The sequence below is a fragment of the Scophthalmus maximus genome, chromosome 9 (assembly GCF_022379125.1).
Source record: "Scophthalmus maximus strain ysfricsl-2021 chromosome 9, ASM2237912v1, whole genome shotgun sequence".
Classification (NCBI taxonomy): domain Eukaryota; kingdom Metazoa; phylum Chordata; class Actinopteri; order Pleuronectiformes; family Scophthalmidae; genus Scophthalmus; species Scophthalmus maximus.
Genome location: NC_061523.1, coordinates 15009742 through 15033480, shown reverse-complemented (window position 1 = coordinate 15033480; position 23739 = coordinate 15009742). Strand labels below are relative to the sequence as shown.

The window sequence follows — 23739 nt, the reverse complement described above, 5'->3', positions numbered from 1 at the left end:
TCGACGAATTTATTTAGTGTGATAAACTCTCCCTCTGTTTATTAGAAGTTTTAAAACCAGAGCGGACACGTGGAAAGTCTGCAACAGCAACATGATTCCACTCAAAGAGCCGTTGGTCAGTCACAGCATTTACATATACAACATCCGGTGTAGCTTTTCAAAAAAAAAAAACTATTAAGGGAATTCAACAGTTTAACGCGTCTTGAAATAAGTCAGATGAAAGTATTTATGTTGCTTACTGTCTATCTTTAAAATAATGTATTATATTTTCCCTAATTACGTCTTTACATTACTCGTAGAGTTTCACCCATTTTATTTTATTTTGGCGGTGTGGCCCACGTGCCCGCTGTGGTTTCCGGTGTGGTCAACGCTAACAAGGAAGTCGAAGAAAACTAGCCAACTGAACTACGGGAGGCAAAAAAAACAATAACTAATAATCATCACCCTGGAGTTGTTGATGTTTGGTATCTTCATATTGGGGAAAAACTTCGTTTCAATGGAGAGAGTGAGCGAGAGAGAGAGAGAGCAAACCCCGAATAAGCAACTACATCTAGAAACAAGTCCCGAAAAACCCGCAACTAATGGTGCGTTCAAACCGGACGCGACGCGAATTTTTCGCGCGGGTAGATTCCATACAAAAAACGTACCATAACAGTATTTGTAAGCGACTTTTCCCAAAAAAATAAGCCCTCGCGGAGGGACTACGAAGGTCGACGGTGAACTAACCGCAACACGAAGACAGCAGTCCAGTGCGCGAAGCACTCGGGTCTTTACGTAAACACGATATGACCCGAAGGGAAAACTCGTCCCACTGGTCAACCGACTGTACAGAGGCTCCTCCACCACTGGGTCCAACCCTCTCTCCGCCGGCGAAATGAGGCGGTGGCGAGCGGTTGAATGACGGCCGTGGCTCTATTGACACTTCAGACACTCACCGGCCTCCACATTTCACCGAGTACACACTCATCGGATGAAAGAGGAAGAGCGCACCGGATCATTGGCTTTTTTCTTTTTTCCTTTTTTTTTTTTTTACCACCGCGGGATGCTGCGGACTGCTACGGGACGAGACGACGGTGTCGAGGCTGAGCGGACCCCGGACGAATTGACAGGTTGACGATCCGCGTTTGTCACCGAGCAGGGTGGACCCAGAAGACAAAAAGTAAATACACAGTGCGGGGCTCAATGGGAAACATAGGCACACGTTGGAGGGAGGAATAGGCGGCGCCTGCAGATTCCTGGAAACAGACGAGCAGCCGACCAGAATGACACTTTCAACGTCTGCGACTCGGGAGTTGATTCGCTGAAGTTGCCGCTCGGGGAGCCGGGCCACAGGCAGCGTGTCTGCGAGCGACCGTCTGCCTTGTACGTTTCTGACGGAGAGAGCCAATCAAGTCTGTTATTCGAGTCGATGCTCTTATGTCAGTGACCTATATCGCATGCATATGCGCCGAGAGCGCGCAGTGAACCTCGCCAGCAGACAGCCGACAGCATGGGGATCAACGGGCTAGACAACCAAGCGCAGCCGCCCGGCGGAGTGTGCCGGGCGGAGCAGCCGGCCGCGGATCCCGACGTGGAGCCGAGGGATGCTCCGCGAGAAACGGACGGGAGCCCGAATGACCAGGCGGAGCGCAAAGCCGCGCGGGAGGACAGCGGCGTGCAGCTGATCGAGGCCGGCTGCACGCCGCCCGTCCGCCCGCCGTCTGCCTCGGAGGCGCGCGGCCACGCCGCCGAGTTCGTCCCGCCCGAGGGGGGGTTCGGCTGGCTGGTGGTGCTCGCCGCCACCTGGTGCAACGGGTCCATCTTCGGGATTCAGAACTCGTTCGGCATCCTGCACATGATGCTGGTGAAGGAGCACGCAGACCCAGACGACCAGACGTCTCAGTTCAAAGTGGGTGAGTACCGTGTGCTGAGGTGAGCTGCTGGATGGGGCAGCACATCCTCCGGCGGACAGAGGTACATTGTGTCCTCGGCTGCAGCCACCGGCATGGGAAAGTAAGAGGTGGGGAACTTGTCGGGTCCCCTGGGTGATGGTTGTACAAAGAACATCAGCATGACAAAAAACGTATTCGTGCAAGTAATGCCAACGGCACAGGGAGATATACTGCATATGTAACACACACACATGAATCAGTCTTAACAGAGATGTGGGTCAGCCCAGAGTTCAAGTACCCTACACTTAAAGTGACACACGTACCAAAGTGTAAAATGACACGTGCCCCTCCAGCCGGCAGTATTTTAGTTTACTGTGTCCATGTATTCTGATGTGCCATGTACCCCCTTTTTGTGAGTTGCATGTTTTGGAGAGGACAAGCGTTGGTGTTAATGATTAACAGTGACTTAACTTTGCCGTCTATTCATTAATGCCACTGCTGTTCTAACTCCGTTAACCAGCTGCTGCCAAATGGATTTCCGTTTGTCACAGGTGGGCCTTTGTTGGGGCCGCGACCCAAAAGGGTGAAATTTATGACAGACATCTGGACACTGAACCTGTGATGGCACTGTCCTTGTGACCAAAAGTGTGACGAAAGTCAACCCTTTCACAGTGGGGCATGGAGAAAAAACAAACTCTGCTTGGCCACAGAAGTTGTGCTCCCCTAAATATTCAATAGAATATTATAATATTTAACATTTCATCTATAGTTTCCCTGCATTCTTGTTTTCTCTCATTCGTTGGAGTAAAAGGGCATGTGAGAAAGATCCTATGCGATTAAACATGTTATATATATACTGTTTATATATGTCAAATGTATGCATAGTGACAAGACTAATGCAGTGATAATTTCATTCCATGAACTGTATCAATTGTGCAACATTGAAGATGCTGTTGACCTCTGGTGTACAAGCAGAATGAGATGTGTTCAGCCCTCTGTGTCCCTGCAGACTTCAGATTAAATGATCGCACATTTTTAAAGGATCACAAGTTTTCGCTGGTGTATGAGTGAAATAATTCACTTTATTCACCATAAGTCCCCCTCCACTCAAAAAGATAAGATAAGATAAGACATACCTTTATTCATCCCACAATCGGGAAATTTGGTCGTCACAGCAGCACAGTGGACAGAATATAGCAGAAATAGCAGAATAGAAAGAAATTTAAAGAAATTTTAAAAAGCAGTATGTATGTGCAAAATATAACAAAATATAAATACTATGTACAGAGCATTAGCAGTAGTTGCACATGGAGAATAAATATAAATATTGCACAGTTGGTTATTGCACTTTTGTACCAGTGAATTATTCTTTACAGTGGTTGAGTGTTTTCCTTCAGTTTCCGTCCTCTAAAATATCTGACATTGAATATAGGGACTTGTATCTGAGCAAATTTGGTCACAATAGAGGTGTTTTCACATTCCTCCCCTGGAGTTTTCTGTGCACTTCTCTGCAATTTGAAATTCAAACGAATCCTGGCCAAGCTAGATTTGGTACGTCACAAATACAGAAAACCAACCACTGTCGCATATGCAAATGTAGGCAAAGAAATTAGAAACTTCCAGTGCAGCAGAGGCCGCCCATCCACGAGAGGAGGTGTGTCAGGGGACACTTAGCATTAGCATTGGCAGTTTGTGAAAGTTTTATGACCGAATCTCGCCGATGTTGCCATGCACATTCTTCCACCGAGTCAACCGAGCGCGAGCAACTGTGGTGAGCGGGGGCGCACGGCCTGTTATTGGCATATCATGAATATTCATAGTCTCAGAATTCCTCAGTGGATGGTTTCCAGCCCCGTTTCAGAGGGGTTTTGTAAAAAGATTTTTTGGGGTAAACAATGTTAAACAAAGTATTGGGCATAGCAGGTTATTTTTATACACTTTCAAACCTGACTGGAGGGGCTCTGTAAACATGTCACAGTGTAATGGCTGAGGCAGGATGGAGAGCAGACAAAGAAATATGTCTTAATATAGAAATCACTGATGTCATTTTCATGGAATGAGGTTGTTGAATGTGCTCAAATGAATTAGTCTCTTGATGAAGTTTGGATGGAAACCATGGAACAAAGACTCTGAATCCACTGATGGCCCGTCAGTGGGTGAATGGGGAACTGACATTTTCTCGCTTTTGTCTCTAGAAACACTTAAGATCTCTTGAGGTTTGGTCGTTTCATTGTGTTACACATTAGAGCATTGGCCTCTTGTATTTACCAAATGAATAACTATACGAAAATGGGATAGGCCCTCACCTTGAGCAAACTCTTCAGATTTTAGTAGAAAGAAATGTTTGGGGGTTTTTTTTAGAATGGGAGTAGCATATCGGAGAAGTGGGTATTTTTCTTAACTGCCTGTCAAGTCCCACTTTCACCAGCAAAGGTTAAGGTCAGGATGTGGGAAGGGATTATGGTTCTAAGACCGTTCTCTAGAACAAATTAAACCCTTTATTATTATCAGCAATAAGGGAGTTACAGAGGCAGAAAAAATAAACCGAAGGGCTCAGATACATCCGTCTCATTTGAGTTGTTTATGTAAGCACAGTTGAACATCTTTAATGGCATCACGCACCTTGTCATCTCTGATTTATGGTGAGGACATTGCTGTGTCTGTGGGCAAATCTTGTCGCGTTCAGGTTTTGTGTGGTCGAAAGTCTTAGAACATTGATCACGTTGAAACAGAAGACGGGTAGTTTATTTTCATAAGTGTGTATGTGAAATATTATGTATACTTTTATGTCGCAATCAACAGATAGCGGTCGCTTTCAAGGAATTCATCTTGTTTTTCCACTTTTGTTTTTGTTTGTTAAGGATTTCATCTCCAGCCGATCATCAGCTTTAAATCTAGGTTGTTCTCATATGTGAAAGGATTAAGCAAGTAGGCTAAGGTCTGAGCTTTTCCCCATCAGCGACAGAAGAAAACTGAGGGGAACAGCTTAACGACAGTAGCCTCAGTCCAAAGAGCTCCTTTCAACAAAAAGTGCAGTTAGCAATAGTTAATTTCACATGTGTGTAACGTCTTGGAAGACCATGACGTGAGGAGATGACTACAAAAAACTGGGATGTGATTTACTCCTGATTAGGGATTATCATTGGATCTTCACACTGCGCTCAATTATACTGGGTATTCATTAACCCTTTAGGAGGAGATAGGGGTAACAAGGTGAACAGGAGCAACGTGATTGTGGATAAGAAGTTCACACTTCATTACTGTCTCTCTTTGTAACACTGGCAGTGTGTGTGTGAAGGGCAGAAGAAAGGGACTGCACAAGCAAGTGATTAATTTTTCATTGACCCCTGATATGATTTCCATTTCTATGCCACTGTTGTGTGGGACTAGATTAGTAGAAAGGCTGTTCTGACACAAAGAAACAGAGGCTCATCCGAACACACTGTGTCATATTTTGGTTCAGAATTCAAGCTGAAGAAGTTACTTAGAAGTTAGTGGTTCCTCAAGGCAAGAGTGATGTTACTCAGGCTCCATTAGTAACACTGCTCCACCAGCCAAGAAGTTTTTTCTGCTCTTACTTCAGTCTTACGTTCAAGCCACACAGGGCCAGGTTTGCATATAGGACACCTGCCTTTTTTAATACCGTCATTTGAAAAGATATCTGAAGGCTACAAGCACCTTAACTTACACTATCGCTACACACTGAATTATATACAGTACTTCAGAATAGCTCACAATCACCGCAATAACAGTGGTATCATACAACTAAAACCCGTGTTCAAATGTCGAGTTGAGTGTTTGGTTACACAAAGAGGATGGTGTGTACACTGTCCTCTATGTGTAACCTTGTCTCCTTGTTATTTTTCTTGGCAAACATAAGTATTAGGGCCAAATATATCACATTTTATATTGAAGCTTTTGATAAGCAATATTTATCTGGTGCTTTCGCAACATACTACATCAAGGGGCTTAGTGTCCGGTCTGGAATTTTAACTGAAACACAGGCACTTTTTTAAAAGTCCCATTCAACCCATTCGGTGGTGGGGTCAAGGATCCCTACAGCCCTCAAATGAACAATTAAATAAGCCATGCTTGCCACATTCTGTAATCTTTTTTCATATTAGATGTGGTCAACATTCAGTGACTGACATCCCTTTCAAGCAGGTTTCTGCCACAAGAAACTTCTGCAGTCCCTAACATACTGCTGTGCTCTGTGACGTGCTGCATTGTAGCTTTGCTGCTGCCGCAGATTTCTTCTGTATCTCCAGGGTAGGTGGAAATCCCAGGTTGGCAGATCAGGGAGTACTGGGGCATTTTTGACATTCCAGCGGGTGGGGCAATGGGTTCAGGTCAGATTAGAGTCCCTAAAAGCTCCACACACAAGCAGGTATATGCAGAATATCAAACACAGGGGCAAACTGTTTTTATTGAATGTCAGACAAAAGAAAAAGGAAAATTCCCCCTTCCGAACACAAAGGAGTGGAGGAGTGTCAGGAGTGAACCCCGAGAGCTATCAAGTTGTCCTGCTACACTGATCCCTCTGCACCACATATCCGATATCCATACATACCTTCCATCTTGAATAATTAATAGTGTCATCACAAGTGGTTTGCATTGTACTGTTAAGCTTGGAGCACGACATCTGAACTGATTTGTGATTGTTAGTGATTGATGCCCATTCTAAAAACTCATGGAGCATCCAGAGATTCCTGTGGTCAGAGACATTCGTGTCGAGTTGTTTGAAAACACTTGTGTCTGTCACAGTTGTTCCTCCAGAGGACTTATCTTACCTCAACAATACTCTGCGAACCTCACAGCCTGACCTAAAGTACTGCTCTGTCACTAGCCAGCCAGGTAACTGAAGCTAAAACAAGGTCAGCAAACTCAGTTGTAACTTATGTTGCACTACTTTGTTGAAAATATAGGAACCACCGTTTTCTTGATAGAATGCTACTTGTGCTGGGTAGCTTCATTTGCTCTCCTCTGTTTTTCTAAATGGAATAGTTCCAAATGAAATGTTCTGCCCTTACTACTCATTAAGCGTATAACCAGCGATTTACACATAGGAATGTTTAAATTTGGCTTGCTGGTGGTCACCTGGAGAGGAATTGGCTGAGATGTGCTTAAAAAACACACAAAAAAAGTGAGCATTCACATGAAACCCTTTATTTCAGACATTTTCATGTCTGAAGAACCCTGTTGTTATAGTCTTTGACTAGTTCACACAGTAAACCAAAAAAGGAATCTTCTACATCTAATACTGGATTCATATAAAGTAAAAACACTTCTGTACACATCTGTTTTTTTCAGTTGAGATTAGTGTGTTTGTCATACAGCTGCACATTGTCCACCCCTGCCAATGGCATTTCATGTGGCCTTGAGGGAAGGAGCTTCCGCACCAATGGTCTTGTACCTCTGTGTGTCCGTTAATGTTGCACAAATATGCGCAGCTATTGTTACTTTAACTGTTGGTACCCAGGATAGTTTGGAACACATGTTGCATTGTTTAGCAGATAGAATATTTCCTCCCTGTGTCCAAGGGAAATAGTTTTTGGCACAAACACTGTGGTCAGAAAGCATTTGGTCATTTGTTTTTGATCATTTGGGCACATCTGCTTTCCTTTCAACTTTAAAGGGTTAGTTCATATGGAGGACTGAAACGGACATAACTAATATCACATAAAGAAATAAGTACACGACTAAATAAAAAAATCTGCATGCCATTGAATGTCCCTTATTTCTTTATTTTTTCATTCAGTCCTCTACAGGTTCACTTCGATTTTAAAGAAAAAATATTGTCATATTCTTACTGCAGGGGAATCTATCTATTCAGTTTTTTTTCCAAGTTTGGAGATGTGTGTCTCTGCTGCCACCAAATACATAAGAGGTAAGTAACATTTTGTTGGCACTGCTCATAGCATTGAGAATGCTTGAAAAAGTCAGCAGCAACACAGCTTTCCAGGAACAATGTCCTTGTTACTTAGGGTAATCCGCAGAACATGCTGTGAACAGTTTCCTTTGAAAGTACTTTCCTCTTCAATTGCCTCCTGACAGACGGAATAGCGGCAAATCCTACTCTGGTAATCTGATGTGAATGTTAACACCCACAAATTAAATCTGAACTTTGGCACTATTGTTACATTTCAAAGGCCATGTCCTGGAGCCCAGGGCCAACACAACAAGTTTGGTGTCCCCATCCACATTCTTTACTGTAGCTGCTACTGTGCAGCGCCATATTGTAACCACAGCATTGAGGTAATTGTTCCATCAAAACCATGTGAATGGCGACCTGAATGACAGGAGTGACTCAATGTTCGTTCACTCACAGCAATAGAAAAGCTTGTTTGTTTGGCATGCAAAATATTTATATATATATTTATATATAGATTGAACTCGCCTGGGACCAGTTTGAACGACGAAACTGCGACGCAGACCAGTCAAAACAGCCACAAGTGTAGAAATACAGTATGATATGAATATTACTCAAAATTGGATTGTTTGATTGCATTTTATTTGTGCAGAACAAACAACACAGATATCCATACATTACACGGTTAACCTGTATACATGTATACCAGCTTCTACTGCCTAATACAAGCAAAGCTCAACAGTAAACTTGGTTAATCACTTTAGAGCATTAAATGTCACTGTCTCTTAAAAAAAAAACCAACAGCATCTCTGTGCCACAGAAGTTTGTCCCATCAATGTAACGATGGGTCCGATAGAGTCTATCTGTCTCTTTCCTGCTGTCAAACTGGATCCATCATGTGAAGAGCATATACACACACAAAAACACACACACACACACACACACACACACACACACACACACACACACACACACACACACTTTCTTTTCATTGTGTTTCAGTCTCCCTTTCCTTTTGTTTGAAACAGTTGAGAACTAATCGTCTCTAATGAATACACTCCTCTCTGTCTATTCACAGACCTTACCCACAGAGGAGAATGGGGGGGGGGGGGGGGGGGGGGGGACGATAATAGGGAAGGGCAGTAACAAGTGCAGACACATCCAGAGCCAAAGATGAGCTGTACTGAAAGAGCATAGGAGAAAAGGGTATGGCGCAAGCTACTGACAGAAAGAGTATTTGTCCACGGCCAAATTGACCAACCTGACTGAATGTAAAAAAAAATTGAAATCTCGACCAGATACAGGGCGGTAAAGTGTGGACTGCTAGGAGAGAGTGTGCAAAAATACAGGTGAAACAGCGTGAAACTAAGCTCCTGTGAACCTTCCAGACAAACCAACTGGCCCACATGGTAATGGAAAAGAGGAGAAAAGTTGTGCTGGAGATAGACGGAGTTGTCATCTGAGTTGTGACAGTCTCATCAATAAGAAGGAATATGAGAAGCCGGGGAAATACCAGTGACGGCAAAGGTGATCCCAGTCGTAGAGTCTTGCAAGACTGTGGCCGTTAATTACTGAAATTCCAGAGGCCTAGACGGGAAACTAAAACCAACCTGATTCTGTCAGGAGTTTTGAGAGGAGCACTTTTTTTTGTTTTTAGAGCCGTGTACATATGTACACATGCATGTCATGGATCATGTCCTTTTGAAGGATCCCTCCACTGAATTGCAACGCCACTATAACCATGAGGGTCATTTTATGGCTACCCTGATCTTTCCCTAAGTAACACCATCAACTTAACCTTCCTGCATGTACGTATATGTTTTGATATCTATAAGGTACAGTAAGCCCCAACTGAGAGATTATTGCGAAGAGGTAGAACTCTTTTTAATGTTATTACTAGTTTGGTGTATGCTAAATCCATACAGAGCAGGCCAACGGTTTGCATTGCGGTGCCGTTTCAGCATATTGTTTCTGTACTGGAAAGCCCCGGGGAGAAATATGAGGAGTAAAAAGTAAACAGAATAAAGGTGCTCAGTTGTGGAAGTTTTAAGGTTCAGTATATTTGAGAGTTGCTATAATATATATATTTTTTTAATGTGGATAAAAGAATTATGTGTAATATGAAAAGTTTTTGTTTTCGTGAAGATCATCAAGAACATTTTTACCCAGTAACTCTCAACACCATTGTTTTGGTTTAAGGCCTGCAACTTTACTGTTTTGATTCATTATCATCACCTCTCATCTGCTGTTTTCAGACATGAATTCAGGAATATGTCCAGGAAATTGCGCAAGGACATATTTTCAGAGTTTTATGACAAATGCAGCAGGAGATATTCCGAGACAGACGCATTCACAACAGTAGGAATAAAATCTTCGGATCAATCTGTTGCATCTGTGTAGATCATGCACACGGGCTCACTTGAACATTCTGCAGAAATTTTTATAGTGGGTTGGCTGGAAAAGAATCGGAATGTCCGGAGCAACATTTACAGGTATATGCGTTCTCAAATGCAGCCCCCTTTTTAGGGTCAAAACTGACTGTACACTATTTGCCCAGCACCACATGGCAGGGAAGTAAAGTGAAAGACTAGTTGGTGAACAAAATTAGGTGTTTACCAGATTAAGAGCCAATAATTTCCCTCAGGATTTGGCGGATATCAATGCAGATAAACTCAGAAAGACAGAGCGTTACAGACAATGTAAAGCCACAGTAAAGAGGGTGGTTCTCAGCTCTCTACATCAGTGGTGCAACATGGGGCAATTATAATGCTAAGGTGCTTAAGGGAAGCCAAACCTCAAAGTAAAGGGGGTTAATCTGATCTCACAGAACATTGCCACTGGTTTCTCCCTCAGTGGTATATGTTTTTATGTAAAGTGTTTAAATTGAGATGTGTTGGGAGGCCAGTGTGTATATGCTTTAATGTAAACTCATTTCATTTCTCCCTTGATGTTTGCACCTCGAAATTAAACTCTGTAAATTTAACAGAGGAAGTTGTTGAATGCTGTCTTTGAGTTCATGAAGTACATGTTGAATAGCAGAATTCAAATAAATAAACTTTAGGAAGGCTGAGATGCAGTCCCACCCTTGAATTACACAAAGCAACAGTGCACCATCAGATTCATACAATATGTACAGTACAGAAAACCTCCACAACAAAGACTCTTTGTGTAATGCTGCAGAGCACATGTATCACTATGGTGCGTGTGTGTGTGTGTGTATATGGGCATACGTGTGTGTGTGTGTGTGTGTGTGTGTGTGTGTGTGTGTGTGTGTGTGTGTGTGTGTGTGTGTGTGTGTGTGTGTGTGTGTGTGTGTGTGTGTGTGTGTGTGTGTGTGTGTGTGTGTGTGTGTGTGTGTGTGTGTGTGTGTGTGTGTGTGTGTGTTTGTTAAGGTAAATCAGTCCATCCACCTGTTTGTCTGTCTGGTCTGGTCATTGAGCTGTTAGATCAGCGTGACCCACGGCCCAGACACCACGGTAGACATTAAAGCTACCTTTGCTCCCCGGGGAGGCTGGACACAGACGTCCGTTTGTTTGCCCTTCAGGGTACGTGGTGTCTCTGCCGAATCATTCTGGCTCCTGATGTTTTAACACTGGTTGGATATTACACCACAGGCCGGAACGATGCACTTTGATCCACTTTTTTTTTTTAACTGCTTAATCACCATGAGAAATCTTACAGTGTGTGTCTGATGTACAGTACATGATGCATGTAAAGACACATAAAAAGGGCAGAGTTACATACATGTGTATGTGTTTTTATATGTATGTATGTGTATATACAATATACACAAAAATTATGTATACATAGTAATATACATAAATTTATATCGAGTTTCAAATGGAATTTGAATGTTTCATATGTTGATTTAAAGCACAGACTTTTTTGTGACATCACCTTTGAGCCTTGCCTCATATACAAATAGGAATAAGGTTGTCTTTTTTTTTGTTTTTTCTTTTAGGTGATAGTCACAACATACATTTCCACATTACTGATGTTGAAATGTCTCCACTCTCCTCTTCCTCTGCAGCCTGGGTCGGGGCCTTGGCCATGGGCATGATCTTCTTTTGTTCACCTGTGGTGAGCATGTTCACTGACCGTTTCGGCTGCAGGAAGACAGCGGTCGGCGGGGCGGCGCTGGCTTTCATAGGCTTGCTCAGTACATCCTTTGCCAAGTAAGCCAGTGAACCTTTATTAAAAGACATCACTTGTTCTCACTCCAGTTTGTGCCTGGTGTATTATCATTACATTTTAGTCACAGTGCGACTGCCGGCATTCATCCGTCTGAAAAAACAGGGCCCTGATAGAATTCCAACTCTAACCATTTGAAAATATAAAAGCTGCCCACCAATTAAATTGCTTAACCTGTTTCTCAAGTTGCAACTGCATTTTCTTATTCAGAAGCTGAACATGACATAGAAAAATATAAATTAATTGTTCTGTTTGTAAAAATAATGTAAAGTGACATCAATATAGACAAATATGGGTGAAAATTCAGCAAAGAAATTAACATATTGGATTTAGAAATGTTGTGTAATGAGTTTTTTAGACGTCATCAGTTATTGTAGCTCTTTGAAAAATCTGATATGAGCAGCCTAAATTATTTAGTTAATGAGTTATTTGTTAATTTTGTTACAATGTGTTTGTAGTGGCCTCTTTCACTTTTTTGGTTGCTTCACTCCTACTTTTCCTTTTCTCTTTAATTGCAGCTCCCTGGGCCTTCGTTACTTCACATACGGCATACTGTTTGGCTGTGGCTCCTCCTTTGCATTCCAGCCCTCACTGGTCATCCTCGGCCACTACTTCCGCCAGCGCCTGGGCCTGGCTAATGGCATGGTGACGGCCGGGGCCAGCCTCTTCTCCATGGGGCTCCCGGTTCTCCTCAACAAGGTGGTGGAGCCTCTGGGCCTCAGCAGGACCTTCCAGATCCTCAGCCTATTCATGCTGGTCCAGGCCCTGCTGGCGCTGACGTTCAAACCATTGCTGCCCGCGGGAGGAGGCATGGGACCACCAGGCATGGGACCGGGCCCCGCTGAAACCCAAACCCAGCCGGGGGCTACCGCTCAGGGGGGGAGTGTGTGGAGTAGGACTCTAGCTGGGTTCAGAAAATACTTCAACCTGCGTGTGTTTCACATCGTGACGTATCGGCTGTGGGCGTTTGGAGTAGCTACAGCTGTACTGGGCTACTTTGTGCCATACATACATCTGGTAAGATGACTGTTTTATATTTTGCTTATATTAGATGGTAATAGAAGGTTGTATGTAGATATTAAGCTTTGTGTAACCATCTTCCATCCATCTCAACTGTGCTAAAACATCACCATATGTGGAATACATACCATTACGTTCTTGGGTATTTTTGATATGGGACTTAGAAGTTTTTATTGATATAACCAGGTTATATAAACAGCATAATGGTGTTGATTGGTCAGAGTTTCACGATCCTGGGGCTCAGCTGCTGTCAATCAAGAGGAAAGGAAATATTTCTGATATTCCACCTGAAGACCTTGTTTTACTTTCTTTTAATAATAAAAACTATTGACAATGAAATAAAAAGAATCATCAACATTATTTTTGTCTGCAAAAAGAACTGACGAAATGTGGCTTTAGTAACATCATCATCAAAAACAAAGTAAAATCGCCCCCTAGTCAAAGTACAGTCATTTTTCACTCTATAATGGTAGAGAACAAAAGTCGAGGAGCTCGAGTGTAGTTGGAAAATCTGTACACGAACTATGACCAACCTCGGTGTGAGATAGTGAGATATTGAAGGATGGTGGTGAAGAGTAAAGCTGTGAAGTTGATCTTCCTCCATCCAGATGTCGGATGTTCCAGCTCCGGCCTCCCTCCGTCAGGCCTGTTGTTTCAGGCCCGGGCCCAGATGTAAACACAGCCCCGGCCTTTGTATTGGCTCAACCACCTCAGGAAACCTCTCCTGTATGGCCCCTCTGTATCCCTAAACATGCCTATCCTATGGCCATTGATGAATGTAGAGCTCTTCAAAGGAGAGCAAATATTTCACAAGGACCATCTTGCTCAGGAAAGACTTCAGAGGGCAGTTTCATGTTTTGGATCTGAATTGGGGGTCAGGGCTGAGGGGAGTGGGAGGGTCGGACCTATATGCGTCGGGTCTCCCTGTCCTGCTGTTCCGAAGGTCGTTGGATGAAAACATTATGTTATTGTAAGGCTGTGGCTCTGGGGTTATGGATGGACAGTTCTTACGCTCCACCAAATGCAAACCACCCATTTGTTGAGCTCACTGGTTTCTTAGAAACGGAGAACAAAAACATCTGAGAAAGATCATTGGCAGGTTGTGTGGTATCTTTGTTGGCTCATACGTTATTTGCAGCTTGGAGTGTTCCTTTTACAGCACAATCACATCATCCACTGTTGAAAGCAGCCAGATCTCACACAGCACCGTGTCTGTTTTTCCTTTTTATGTCTCAGATCAACTTTGTGAAGGAGCGGTTCAAGGACACCCAGAAGGATTGGGTTCTCCTGGTGTGCATAGGCGCCTCATCCGGGGTGGGACGTCTTGCCTTTGGAAAGATTGGAGATCTCATTCCTGGGCTTCAAAAGATCTACATGCAGGTGAGGAAATTAAACATTTGCACAATAACTTTACCCTGGAATCCGAGAAGATGGAGTTAACTATCAACACGTGCTTTGTTTGTTTTTTTCAGACGCTGTGTACTCTGGCACACATATTGAACCAATATTCATTTAATTTAATCCAATAAAAGGATGATATAGTGTTACTAGGGTGAACCTTTGATATTATATGTGCAGTAAGAGAAATTCAGTGTTGCTAATGGCTCAGATACTTGTTGCCCACATAGAATGAAAACAATCTGTCTTATTACTAGCCCTGCGTTCCATTATACCTCGAAGCTCGGAACCCTGAAGTCGTGGTGATTTTCGAGTTGCAATTTGCGACTCGGTGGTCGTAATTCCGAGTTCCGAGATTTTACTGGAACAATAAACCTGACTTCCGAGTTCCGAGGTATAATGGAATGCAGCATAGAAGAACAACCCGCCTAGATAATGGCAGTGGAGATGCGGTCCTGGGTTAATAGAAGGAGGAAAAGCAGCTTAGGGCAGATTGAGCAGAGAATTCAAACAGCTGTTTATACTTTAACTCGGAAAATGTACTCTCTCTGCATGTTGTTAACCAAGCATCTAGTTCAGCAGAGGGATACCGAGTGTTAGACAGGTTAATGATCATTTAAAAACCTTGACATGATATGTATGCATACAATGAGAGAGCATGCAGACATGAATGTCGTTTTCAAGACAATAATCACTTGTCCTGTCACTGTCTGTTCCAGGTGGTGTCCTTCATTGCTCTGGGCCTGATGTCTATGATGATTCCTCAGTGCACTGTGTTCGAGGGCCTGGCGGTCGTATGTGTGTTCCTGGGCTTGTGTGACGGCTGCTTCCTCACCATGATGGCTCCCATAGCGTTTGAGCTGGTCGGGCCCATGCAGGCCTCGCAGGCCATCGGCTACCTCCTTGGCCTCATGGCTCTTCCCATGACAGCAGGGCCGCCAATCGCCGGTGAGAAGCATGCTCTTCTTCTGCTCCTGTTTTTCACAACATAGCACTGAATTTCTGATGACCTTTTAATGATCTGGCTCCTATCACTGACTTGAGGGGGTTGGCAGTAACAGGGCATAACAAGTTGATTTATATTAGCAGAAAGCATGTAGGGAGGAGGTAATCCGTACCGCAAATTTTATCTTGAGAGGTTTGGGCTTGTAGCCAGCTGCAGATTGTCTCCAGGGATTTGTATGGAGGAAAAAAAAGGTACAAACAAATGTCAGAAGTCTGTCCAGCAGTTAAATTCAACAGCATTTAGCAAAACCACACATGATGATGTCTGTTTTAGAATACATCTTAAGAGGAAGCAATGATATAATTGCATATCTAAAGCTATGTCAAAACAGGACTACAGCTGGAACAATTTGTTGATTAGCTGAAAAAATTTAATTAAATCATAACTATTTTGAACTGTTTGAATTTCCGTGGGAGCTTTTATTGTTCTTTGACATTTCATACACAAAACATCTTTTAAAAGATGAATTAAAAATGAAGGTAATCAACAATTGCAGCCTTATATTATACTTTTTTCCTTTTTACTATAAGCTTTCTTTTGTTCTGTTAATTTAATTTTAGCAGTAATTTGTGAAAAAGATGTGGAAAATGTGTGAAAACAATATTGTTCACAACTTTGGAAGTACAGAAAATATTCATGTTCTTACATTTGAATTCTTCACTTATTTTTTAGTAGAATGGTTGAGATTTGCGGAGAAAATGTTTTTTTCCATCAGGCAGCATAAACCTTGTGGCTCTGAGAAGGATAGTTCAGAGAAAAGGCTACAATTACCTTGTACACTCTCTTGGTGTTCCCTGTAGTTCCTGCGCACATAAACGTCTGTAATGTGCCCATCTTCATCTGTAACCACTGTCAGATAATAGCTACATAGCATCCTTGTTATGTACTGTAGGATGCCACTACAAGGGACTAAGCAGCCAAATGATTGCACTGTTGTGTGCGCTGACATTAAGTACAGTATAGTGGTTTCATATGGTGTATGATTTTAGTTTTCCTTCCTTCTGACTATCCACAGATGCAGACTTTCTTGCCTGTAGTTAAAAAAACCCCCATGTAATTGGCATAATGCAGACTATTACAATGTGCAGGGTACATACAGGATAATATACCGCACAGGGCAGTCAGATACTATACTGAATCTTTACATTTTGTTTCATGTTAAAAAGCGTTTAACCTGCAGCCAAAAGAAAGGCAGCTATATGCTTAAGGCTGGACGAGATTATCACTCTACAAACATATGTGGTACTGTACAGTATGTACTATGCATGAGCAAGAATGCATACGTAATAGGCAACAATGTATGCACTCACCCCTCCCAGTGGTCTTGTGTCACATGCTCGGCGCAGCAAACTCGTCGACCTCGCGTTGTCTGCGTGCCGTGGTGGATGGTTTCATTTTAGCTCACACGAAGGTGAATAGACAGGTTACAGATGAACACCCATCGACCACAGGATTGAAACCAGGATGTCCGGCGGTTGGTTTGTTGTTGTGGCTCACCACTGTTGGTGGGGATGAGGATGAACCGAAATCATTTCAGATACTTCAAAATGTATCACTATAGAATCAGCTTCTTTCTTGAATTGGGCTTTGAATTTCCTAATTATAGTTTGTTTTCATGTTTGTATACATTATGTACATATTGTGTATATTATGTACATACCTCTGTATTTCTCATACTCTATTTTTCTTGTATTGATCTGCCTCTTTTTGACTTTTATGCTGGTGTAAGTACATTTCCCAAGCCTGGCAGCAGTACATTTTTATCTTAATTAAAATATATACGAGGGAACTGTGTTGAAAGAAATGTATCAGGTTTGGTAAAAAATTATGACATACTAACTTATCAATTTCCCCTCGTAAGTGGTCAGGTTTTTAGAATATTCTTATTTGCATTATTTTCAAGAGTAAGTTGAGAAAATTGGTACAACTCTTTTACATTTTTGTCCCCCTGCCAGGTCTCCTACATGATTACTTTGGGAACTACACTGTGGCCTTCTCCCTGGCCGGGGTGCCTCCTATGGTGGGGGCTGTGGTGCTGTTCTTTGTGCCCCTGATGCACTCCAGGCTCCAGCGAGGCCAGGCTGCGGCGTCGCCGGAGGAGACGTCCACGACTGCCCACATGTTGCCCTCTGCCACACTGGCGGACGAGCCCAAGAGCCGCTCCAACGGAGACATCCTCCCTGGCTACACTGACGTGGAGACACACATCTGAGTCGCACTGTACAAAGGTTACACACATTCACACATATCAAGAAAATGTTGTGAATCTGCATCCGGAAATATGTAAATACATTTCTCCTCATATTTACTTTCCTTTTTCTTTTTTTCCCCCAGGGATTCGGCCCACCAGCACCTTTTTCTCATCCTTAGATTGCCCTCCTCACAACCGTGGACCTCTGTTCGCTGATCTTTAATCCCACCTGGCCCTTTGTTATTTTCACGTGGAGAGAAGTCGAATCTCTTGCAACGAGCTGCAGTGAGGACAAAAATTCTGGCACATCAGGGTGGGATGATGGAACCGTTTGAGGAGGATAAGCACAACAAAGTCTCAACCAGGATTGTTTTATCAGTGGGGACTCTGTTGTAATAGAAGTTACACTTCTAAGAGGAAAGAAATGAAGAGATTTTACCTGACAGTGGTAGTTTCTGATTCCACAGTAGTTATGACTGGAAACATTTAGAGTCATAAATATAAAGGATTGTCATATTGATGACTAAAAATGACCATTCTGTGTTTTTAGAATCCATATAAACACACTAAGGGGCATATTAAAATATGCCTCTTACTAGTGAAGGGATAAAGTCACAATTTATTTATGTAGTACTTCATACATCTAATTTGTTTTCAACACAATGCAGGTTTTTTTCTTGACTTTATTCTACTATTTTCTGCTGAGCCAGCTACAAGAGAATCATATGTACAATATCTGTTGTGAATGTCACAGGGAAACTAAGAGACAGTTCTTCAAAGAGACCAGCCACCAGACACAATCACCTCAAATCAGCCGCACACTGTACCACACTGTACTCGAAGTCAGGGTCCAAAACGTTATCATACTCAACCCGCCTGCCTGCATGGGAGACAGACGTCACGTGACCGTAGCAGCTGTTGATTCCACTGATTTATATATGCCATGATTTCTTTTTTTTATCACCGTATGATTATAGGTAAGTGACTTTGCAGCATGTAGCAAGTTAACATGTGGCAGGCACCTCTTGCCCGGATAACTGAAACTAAACGCTACGGCAGATGCAAAGTCTCCCGGTGAGTCAGCCTTAACGTTCAGCTTTTGTTTTGATTTGATGAAGAATTGAGAATTTTCGCAGCGTGCTAGACAAATCCGCATGAACTGTTTTTGCTTTGACTTTGAGCAAAGTTTTGTAGTGTGCACATAGTTCACTCGTTTGAGTTAAAAAAAAAAAAAAGCTCAAATCATGCCAGGCCTAATGGGAGATTCACTGCTGTCAATAGCTTTAGATTTTAATCATTATTAACGCAAGGCATTTTCTTCTTTTTAGTTGAATGTGTGTGCATTTGTGTGTGTGTGGCACCTGTGCATCTGCATTTTAACAGTAGCGGCAATTATGTAATATGAAATTTATATGTTACAGTCTGTCGATCAGAGGCGGGACTACTGCCAAATCTCACAGGAAAAAACAAACAAACGACCATTAATCTGCTGCTGTAGTTTAGTGTCGTGGCGAGCGCCTCAATCGCTGTGTTCGCAGTGATGACACACGAAGCATTACCGCCTCTGTTTTGTAAACATCTGGACCACTTACCTCTGCACTCTCAGATTACACATCCTCCTCAACAGTGAACTGTGATGAACAGGTGTGAAGTAGAGCTGCAATAATTGACAGTTAAAGCCTTTTGAGTTTGAGTTGGCACTCTGTGGTTTTATGCATAAGTGAATACCGGAGGGGGGAAAATGGGAAAAGGAAAATGCCCCGGTGTCGAGGTGGTATTCTGTTCTATCAACTCCCCTTGTTGCGTTCGCTGCCATTATTCAGCTTCTGTTACAACACTCTAGGGCCTAACAGCTACACTCACTGTAGTAGTGTAGTTTCTTTTTTTTTGCAGGGAGGGAGGGGGCGGTGGGTAATGCTACATTATGAACTGTTCTGAATAGAAAACATACACTTATACCTCAGTAATCAGCCAATCCTCAGCAGTCTAGTTGAACGCGTTGACATTCTCCGTTAACTTCTAAGTGGTTCTTCGTGGCAGTCTGAATCAAGAGACCACAAATTTGCCAAATGCCTGTTTTTTCTTCGTTTGCTTCCTCCATGAAAACCCCCTCAAGACTTCCATTCCCCGTGAACAGTCGGTGCGAGATTCATCCTTCCTGTTTTTGTTGCCTTCATATCCATTTTCTCTGCCGTTTTGGATCCTCGTCATTATCTGCTCCCTGTTACCACTTCCTAGGAAAATTGCCCGATTGTCGTTTTCCATAGCTTGTCGTTGTCACAGCCTGATTTCCATGTCTGTGATTCAAAAATACTTACATGTTTAATATTCTTAACTAGTTAGAGCAGACAAGTAACCATAAGCAGTGGAGACATAATTGTTATAGTGTGTAAAGCAAAAACACAGGCCTCTGATTTGACTGAGGCCTTATTTAAATCTTAATCTGTTATTTGCAGCTGCTATTAGGACACAGAAAAAGCTGGGGGGGGGGGGGGGGGGAATTGAAACAATGGGCTGCGTGAGCTGTCCATGTACAGTACCAGCTTTATAAGCTAACCAATATCATAATTTGTGAACACAATTTTTTACTTACATTTTTGGCCAATTTTGAGATTCATCTCCCTCAAAACCGTGACAGACCACATGAACCTGAACACACTGCTTCTGCACAGTGATATGATATTTTAAAAAATTAACCCAATTAGATTTTCAAAATAAGTCAGCTTTTCTTTGTCACTTTCAAATAATTGATTTCCAGTACTCTGTTTTCATTTTGCTATCATGAAGTTAAACTTAAAGTACAGTTAAACTGTCTTCTTGAATGATAAACAGGGTAGCTGTGAAATTTTGAAACGCATATTCGTATTCTGCTGCTTTGCACAGCACTTACTCAGATTTCTGTTACTGCCCCCGTGAAAGCCTAACGCTGAGTGTTATTGACAAGTTGCACTAGTTTGCTGCCACAGAACTAGAGGCATGATGGCACTAAAGTCGCAGAATCTAGCGAATGGATGAGTGAATGAAAAGTCTACAGAGGACTATAAACCTCTGGCAGCCATATTGGAGGACCTCGGCCTTATGGTTAACAACGGCTGCACAAAACGTATCCATCTCCACAAAATTAATTGATTTGTGCGAGGGTTTTTTTTTTTTTGACTGAACTATTTTTTTTTCCTTTTTCTTATTTTGTGTTGAATATGTCACCTTGTTACAAAGCGGCGTCACTGTTTAGAATTCCTTCGAAGAGACAAGGACTAAAATTAAGACATTGGAGTCACAGCAATTCGCTCAATCAAGAAAAAAAAAAGTATCTGCCTTACAGATACACCAGAACACGTTGCTTGATTACAGAAAAGCTTACAAAGTGGTTTGTTTGTTTTTTTTCAGATCTTAATGTGACTTTTTACTGATTCTTTTTCTCTTTTGGTTATTGTAACTTTCTGTCCACTTAGTGACTCGCCTGAGTCCGCCTCAGATTCTGGTCAGAACCAGCTGAGTTGCTCCTTTTACTGATCTACTGTAGATTAAAATACAGTAACCTGATGTATATCAACATATGTACTTTATACACTTTGGAATGTGTTTTTTTTTTTTCTTTCATTAACCCTTAAAATGTTTTATTGTTTTTAATGTTTGATTTGTGTTTATCTGTGTTCTGATGATACAATTCAATGACTACTGGAAAAGAAAAAAAAGCCGAACTGTTGAGTTGGTTCAGATTTAGATTGTATATCTAAAAGTGAAGGAGCTGGACGCATGAAGAAGGACCCAGTACAGCTGAACGGTCACCCGTTCTGCGAAACCAGTGCTTGCCAAAGTGTCGGGCTCATGGTCCACCGCCGGTGACCGCTTCACTCTCTGAAGTCTGAACATAGTTGCCCGCAGTAGTTTCAGGAACAGCTGGATCCACAGTAGAGCCCCGTCTATATTTTACCGAAACTACATGTATAATACTAATACTACTACTTATCACTCATTGTTTAAAAAACAAAACAAAAACACAATTGTTTTTTTATAATTATAAAGTTTTTGAAACTGTTTCCCCCTGAAAATCAATATGGTGAAAACTTCACATTTCTCCTATGTTTACTTTTCTTTATCTTCTGCCGGTGACAACACAGACTATACAGGTCAGAGATCCATAGAGGCACATTCAACACAATGGGCTGCACATGAATATCATATTAAAGCATGTGGTAAAGCCAGCGGGCGTGATTCTTCCCAAACAGGTGCGAAACAGGTCAAATGAACTAAAGTGCTCTTAACGGTCTGTGATATGAAAATCTCATGGTTACTTCAGTTTGTGATATTTTATTTCACCGTCGTTTCATTCAGCATGAACTTAAATTTCCTGCTGACATCTTTTGTCCACTCGCCAGAAATCAGAGCCTGGCTTCTCGGTCTTGCGTCATCAGACTTTCCACTGGCAGAGAGGGGAGAAAAAAAAGGAAAGCAAAGAAAAACACCCAACTTAAAGTGAATTCAAACTACTGTAATATTGAGCCTTGTTATTCTGCGCTCCAATGTGCCATTTCCGCTGCTCCGCTGACCTCAATCTCTGCTTACAGTTTAGCTGCTGTGCTTTTCCTCTGCTTGAAACCACACAAGCAGCATGTGATGGCTGAGGGTCTATATATTATACAGCTGGGACGTGGTAAAAAAAACACCTCATAGACTGCCATGGACCATTTCTACCCTGGATATGTTTTTGGCACTGTTCCCAGCACCGTTCATAACGTTTCACTTTAGTGAAGTAATGTTTTTGTTGCTCCTAGTCACACCTGAATAATGTATAGACTTTTCACGTGCTGTTCTTTTATACTTCATGCATATCTTCCTTTATCTTATCTTTTACAGCGATAAATCTTCAAACTATTGCAGGTGATATATTCTCATTCATATTTGTGTATGGTCCGAGGGCAGCAATTGGCCAAAGACCTTCCCACAGCTTCACATGTTGAAATACGAGTGATATTTCAGTGCAGGGCTCTGCTTAACTTTCCTTCTTTAACCTCCAGTAAGGTTGCTGCATTTAAACCTCTATTGCCTCTCCTCCCCTCTTAAAGCTACAAGCTTCTGTCGTCCCTCCACAAGATATACCCCTTTTTATGTATAAATACATATTTCTGTTTTGGTCATTTTACAAAAATGTTCTAACAGGGCCAGTGGCTTCACAAGATCTGAAATTAAGACATGCTGCTAGAGAAAGAATTAATGTGATCTGTGTTTTTGTCAAAGTCATTTTGAATTTGTATAAAAAAAAGGCACATTTTTTTGCTAATAAACCAACAATAAAGATGTAACATGAAAACAATCCATGCCGTGACCTCTTCTGTTGGCTTCAGTCCTCAGCTGCTCCGCTGCCACGTGAGATGCTGCAGACGCTCAGGTGTTTCAGACACGCAGTCACTTCGAGATTAACCCCAGGCTACTTTCAAACGCATAAAGACTTGGGCCACTCTGAACAGAAATGTAACACACACTGCAGCTGTTCGGGGACACTGAATATGTCTTCAAATGTGTGATCTGCTCATTATCACCACAGCAACATGGCTGAGTTTATTCTGGCAACAAGTCCTCTCTTGACTCCCTTTCGCCCTGTTTAACATCGGCCAAGCCGACGCAGTCCCCTGAAGCACTTCCAGGCAGAGGAGTTCTCTATGTACATGCGGGGAACGGTTACAAAGAATAAGTCACTTGTTGAGCCTGGGGCCGCACTGTTCCTTTTTCAATAAATGGGCATTAACACAGTGACGAATGGTTTTTAATTGGAGTGAATACATTAAAGAAATAATGGTATGAAGCAACGTCGTGTCAGATGGAGTCGATACTCTTTTCATTAACCACTAGACAGCTCGTCTACTGGATCCTGTCTATTTGCAACAAATGTTTATTTAGATGATCAGTATTCAGATACTGCCATTAAAACAAGTACCTGTGTATTAAAGTAAGACATGGGGAGTGTACTCATCAAGCCTCAGTGTGGTTCACTTTTATTTTATTCTAATACAATTCAGGATAGTCAGCCTTTACAATTAGCTCATCTTAGTAGGCCATTTATTATATTTCATCCTGAGTTGTACGTGCAGAGACTAAAAGAACAAGAGGTCAAGTCCACAGCACAGTGAAGCTGCCTGTATAAATAAACAGTTTTACAATAACTGCTCTGAGTTGGGCGGGTACACAGTGTACT

At 42.2% G+C, this 23739-nt stretch overlaps 1 protein-coding gene across 1 annotated transcript; it reads left to right on the top strand.

Moving 5' to 3' along the window:
* Positions 1-382: 382 nt before the first annotated feature.
* slc16a2 (solute carrier family 16 member 2) lies at positions 383-22860 on the top strand. The gene is made up of 7 exons (XM_035649184.2): positions 383-1892; positions 11771-11915; positions 12450-12948; positions 14188-14331; positions 15069-15297; positions 17311-17583; positions 17690-22860. Exons 1-6 carry the CDS (start codon positions 1490-1492, stop codon positions 17565-17567), a joined length of 1677 nt encoding a protein of 558 aa, XP_035505077.1. The 5' UTR covers positions 383-1489; the 3' UTR covers positions 17568-17583; positions 17690-22860.
* The last annotated feature ends 879 nt before the right edge of the window (positions 22861-23739 follow it).